The sequence below is a fragment of the Castanea sativa genome, chromosome 1 (assembly GCF_040712315.1).
Source record: "Castanea sativa cultivar Marrone di Chiusa Pesio chromosome 1, ASM4071231v1".
Taxonomy (NCBI): domain Eukaryota; kingdom Viridiplantae; phylum Streptophyta; class Magnoliopsida; order Fagales; family Fagaceae; genus Castanea; species Castanea sativa.
In genome coordinates, this window is record NC_134013.1 from 70,908,026 (window position 1) to 70,913,025 (window position 5,000).

General features: G+C 36.7%; 1 protein-coding gene across 1 annotated transcript; it reads right to left on the minus strand.

Annotated features, from left to right (window-relative positions):
* Positions 1 to 227: 227 nt before the first annotated feature.
* On the minus strand, positions 228 to 2,618 carry LOC142607254 (uncharacterized). The gene has a single exon (XM_075778682.1). The coding sequence runs from the start codon at positions 2,498 to 2,500 to the stop codon at positions 440 to 442; it is 2,061 nt and encodes a 686-aa protein (XP_075634797.1). The 5' UTR covers positions 2,501 to 2,618; the 3' UTR covers positions 228 to 439.
* Between the last annotated feature and the right edge of the window lie 2,382 nt (positions 2,619 to 5,000).

The window sequence follows — 5,000 nt, forward strand, 5'->3', positions numbered from 1 at the left end:
AAAATAGAATTGTAGATCAGACAATATAGCAAGACTCAATTTCTATGATAGGATCATTTAGAAAAGCCAAAGTCATTCCTACTTTGTTAGTGATAACTAATTAGGTGCTTCATACACCATTTTAGGATGATTTGGAAAAAAGTAAGGTCAGTTCTTATGCACATTAAAATATGGAAGCAAATATCAAAATAGGCCTGAAATAAAGATTGGAAGAACTAAGATGCTTAAAGTGTTCTTGTCTATTCAACTATATGTCATCTTCCCTGCCCTGTGCTACAATGATCATTAGTGAGCTGAACAACTCAATGTGATGGACATGTTGGAGATATGAGAGGTTCAAATACAAGATTTACAAAATTATCAGTAGAAAAGAATGCATTTTACAATGGTTTTGCAAAATTTAAAACACACAAAGGCTGATGTGGACTTCTAAAAATGGTCATGTCCAAGTTCTTCTTTCATTTATTCTGTTCATAATTCTGGATGCATCATTAAGCCTATTTGCCCTTTCATAGATGCTCGCAACCACAAGATGCAACTCCTTCTTGTTGATATTGGGATCAGAGTCCAGCTTCTCAAACAGTGACTCTACCATCTTAAAATCCTTCCTAGCACCATAGAGACTAAGCATCTGGAAGTGAACTTCATCTGGGAAAACACACCCCTCTTCCTGCATTTCCATATATATAGCATCTGCCTTCTCAAATTCCCGCAACTTCCCATAAGCATTCAGAACCAGAGCAATGACATTTGAATCAGGAAAATATCCTGCCATTCTCATCTTCTCAAACACCTCCATGACATTTGTATGCTTCCTGTTCCTTGAGAAAAGATCAATCATGCACCCAAACACAGATATATCCTTCACCTCCCCAGCATCAAAAGCTTGGCGAAAAACCCACATAGCCTCTTCGATACGACCTGCTCTAGCAAGAATTGTAATTGCAGTCTCCCTAGGGATATTGTCTGGGCGCTTGAGTTCATGAAGCAAACGCTTAGCATGGGCAACCAAACCTGCCCTTTCATAAGCCACAATCATCGTCTGATAAAGAATTTGATCAATCTCAACCCCCGAACTCCTTAGCTTCTGAAACAACAATGCTGCTCGATCCAATTTCCCTGCCTTATCCCAAATCGATATTATTGTTGAGTACGTAATGGCATTTGGTTCAATCCCTCTATTCTGCATCTCTTGCACAAGATTCGTAGCTTTTTCATGCTCAAGAGTCATCCCATAAATCTTGATCATGGTGTTGTAGGTTACAACATTCTGCTCAATATCCTTCCTCTGCATCAACCGGAAAAGATGGATGGCTTCCCCAAAAAGCTCAGCCACACCATAAACCCTCAAAAGGGTATTGTAACTAACGACATTGGGTTCAATTCCCATCTTCCTCATGCTCCAAAACAGCCGGTCAGCCTCCTTTGCCATATCTAGCTGCCCATAAACATCAATCATTATATTGCACGTGGTAAGGTCAAGTGGGCACTTCACCCCAGTCATCTCAGAGTACACAGATAATGCCTCAACAAACTTCTGGTTCTCGACATACATTGTCAAAAGTGTCGAATAGCTCACTGTATCTGGCAAAACACTCACCTCCCTCATCTCTTTTATAAGAAGCCTCGCCTCTCGAAATAGCTTAGCTTTGCCAAAAACATTAATCATTGAGTTATAAGCCACAAGGTCAGGCACAATACCCGATCCTTTCAATCTTGAAAAGATCGAAATAGCCTTGGAATAATCACATAACTTCCGTGAAAGCTCAATCAAATTACTATACAACACAAGGTCCCCAGACACACGGTCTTGCTCCATTTGCTGCAGCCACCCCAACGCAGAATCAAACATACCCTCCTTCCCAAAATAAGTAATAAGCGTAGAATAAGTATATCTATCGGGCGCTAGCGCTCTTTGGCGCATTTCATCAAACAGTCCACGCGCGATCTCCCACTGCTTCGCGCGAAGCACATTTCTCATCACCACGTTGTACGCGAACACCGAAGGCGTATACGAAGCCTCCTCATTGATCCAATCAAGAAGCGCGAGCGACCTTTGCCAGTCGGGCTCACGCGAGAGCAATGAGACCATAAAACGAATCGAGAGCTGTCTGCCTTTGTACGGTGACATTAGCGCAAACAGTTCATGCTCATTCTGTGTTTGACCCATTGAGGCCAAGAGCTCATCCATGTCCACATTGTGATCCAAATGCACTTGCTCTTGTTTCTTTCTAGAGTATCGTTGGTGCTGATGAGAATGCGAGGACGGCGTCGTTTTGTGAAGTGGGGTTCTTCGCCACACATCTTTCGCTGTTGAAGAGGCTGTAACTTTGAGTAACAGCAATCGGGTTCTTGGTTTTCTTTTGGATTTCTTCTTGAAGGGTATGGTGGCGTAATTACTGGTTCTGATGAGGGGCAATGATGGGACGGAGAAAGAAGAAGATGGAAATGAATCTAATAATTGCATGGAAGTAGCAGGAGAAAACGAGACTGTACTCATTTGTTTTGTTAACACAAATACTAGTGTTAAGAGATTTGAGTTAAGAAGAGTTTAGGACAAGAGACCAGGACAGTGATGTTCATGCGCTGTTTACTAGTTAATGTTCGCGCCAACAATGGAGCTTCAAAGCCAAGAGCCCTAGATGGGAGGTTGTAGACTTAAGTAGGGGTGGCCACCAAGATTGTCAAAATCGGATCCAATCCTACGTAGGATCGAATCATTGATGGTAAGATCCTACTTATTTTCAGATTTTAAACAAAAAAATTATTGATAATGACTTTGTATGTTATATAATCACTTAAAATATGAATCCATCCATTAAAAAAAAAATTGCATTATAAAATGTAATTTGCATGCACTACACGTTCTTATGTCATTCTAACAAAGAAAAATATATTTAACTTTAGACATAATGTATTTAAAAAGTTCAGTACATGTTTAATTAGCAATTAAGTATCAAAATATTATCTACACATATGGAAAATGTTTTCCAAATTCTAAGTTCCAAATCCAAAATAAGTTAGGATAGTTAGTATATAAAAAAACTAACTAACTAACTACAAATTTACAATATGTAATCTAAAACTTACTCTAGGTTTTTGACAGAGGAGTGAGGAGGCATGAAAGTGAGGTGCTGCCGTGTTGGGTTTTTGACTGGTTTTTTTTTTTTTTTAACGTTAAACTTAAGAAAGCTTAAAGGCAGTGATGATTCACCATTAACAGGGCTGAGAGCTGCTGAGTTTTTGATAGAGGACTAAGGAGGCACGAGACAGAGGTGCGTGCTGGAGCTTTGTGTTTCTAAATAGTTTAGGTTTTGTTTTTGAAAACGTTAAACTTATACCATAGGCTTTTTTGAGATTTTATATTGACATATGGGTAAATTTGGGACTTCAATTCATTATTGGGCTTCTAAAACCCGTTGGACTTGTGGGTTTAGGTTTACCCAAATGAATCCCACTTAAAAAAAATAAAAAATCAAGCCAAAGGGTAGGATCGGTAGGATCTCATACGATCCTACATGATCCTACCTACAATCCTAACATTTTTGCGATCCTGCTACGATTTTAAACTTTTTGGTGAGGTGGGATCATGAAATCATGCGATTTTACAATCCGGATCGCAATTTTGACAACCATGGTGGCAACCAACTGTGAACCAATATGACACGACAAGAAATTAGCAAATTATGAGTGAGGGGTTAATGGATTCAAATTATATTTGGGTTGACGCAACTAATCCGTTTAATAAATGGAATGGGTTAATGTTCAATCCCTAGAATCAGTTTAATTAAATACAATTTTACCAATATACCCTTCAAACTCTAGGTATATAAACTTATTAGTTGTTATAGTTTATTTTCTTTGACATATTGTAATTGATTACTTGTGATATTAAGATATACTTTAGTTTTGAATGATTATTTGTGATGCAATTACTCATTAGTTTTGAATTTTATATTAAAAATATTTATTTATTCTTTTTCATAATTTTTTTTTCATTTTGATAAAATATAATAAACAGGTCAACACGATTGATCCGTTTAATAAATGGGTCGTGTAAATTGATAAATTTTGACCCGTTTAATAAACATGCTGGGTTAGTACTGACTCATATAATCAGATACTCATGAGTTGACACAATATAAATCTCACTAAGGGTGTGCATGGGTCAGGTTGGGTCGGGTTGAGAGGATTTTTTGATCTAACTCACCATAGTGGATCAAAAAAAATTCGACCCAACCCAACCCAACCCACACGGGTCGGGTTGGGTCAAGTTGAACCCATGGGTTGGACAATTTTTTTTATTATTATTAAATTGAGCAAAAAAAAAAATATCATACCTGAGTTGATAAATAAAATATACATTAATATATAAACTAATATTCCAACTCAGTTGTAAACAAAATATGTCTAAATATCCAACTGAGTTGATAAACAAAATATAAATGAACTAGTATCCTAATTCACTTATAAACAAAATATATCTAACTGAGTTGATAGACAAAATATATATTAGTGTCCTAAGTTCTTGACTTAGTTATAAACAAAATACATGTAACTGAGTCGGCAAACAAAATATACAAGCCTAGTATCCCAAGTTCCTAACTCAGCTATAAACAAAATATATCAAACTGAGTTTATAAACAAAATATACAGAACTAGTTCTATACTAGTCCTACTAAGAACCAAAATATCCAAGTTGTCCAACATTCCAACTTCCAACTAATCTTCCTCTTCCATTGTTATAGTGCTTTGAGACGCAAACTCTAAGACAAATAAAAATAAAAAATAAAAAAAAACGACAATCAATTATACAGTGGAATTTCAAAACCCAAAAGGCTTATATAATAATTAAAAAATTACAATCATAAAAACTACTTTGTTGAAAAATTACCTGACTCAAGACCCTTATAGGATTCAACTTCTTCCATTGATTCTTGAAGATCAATTACATCAGTAGCTTTTAACCAATTCTGAGCACAAATCAGCATTTCAACTGT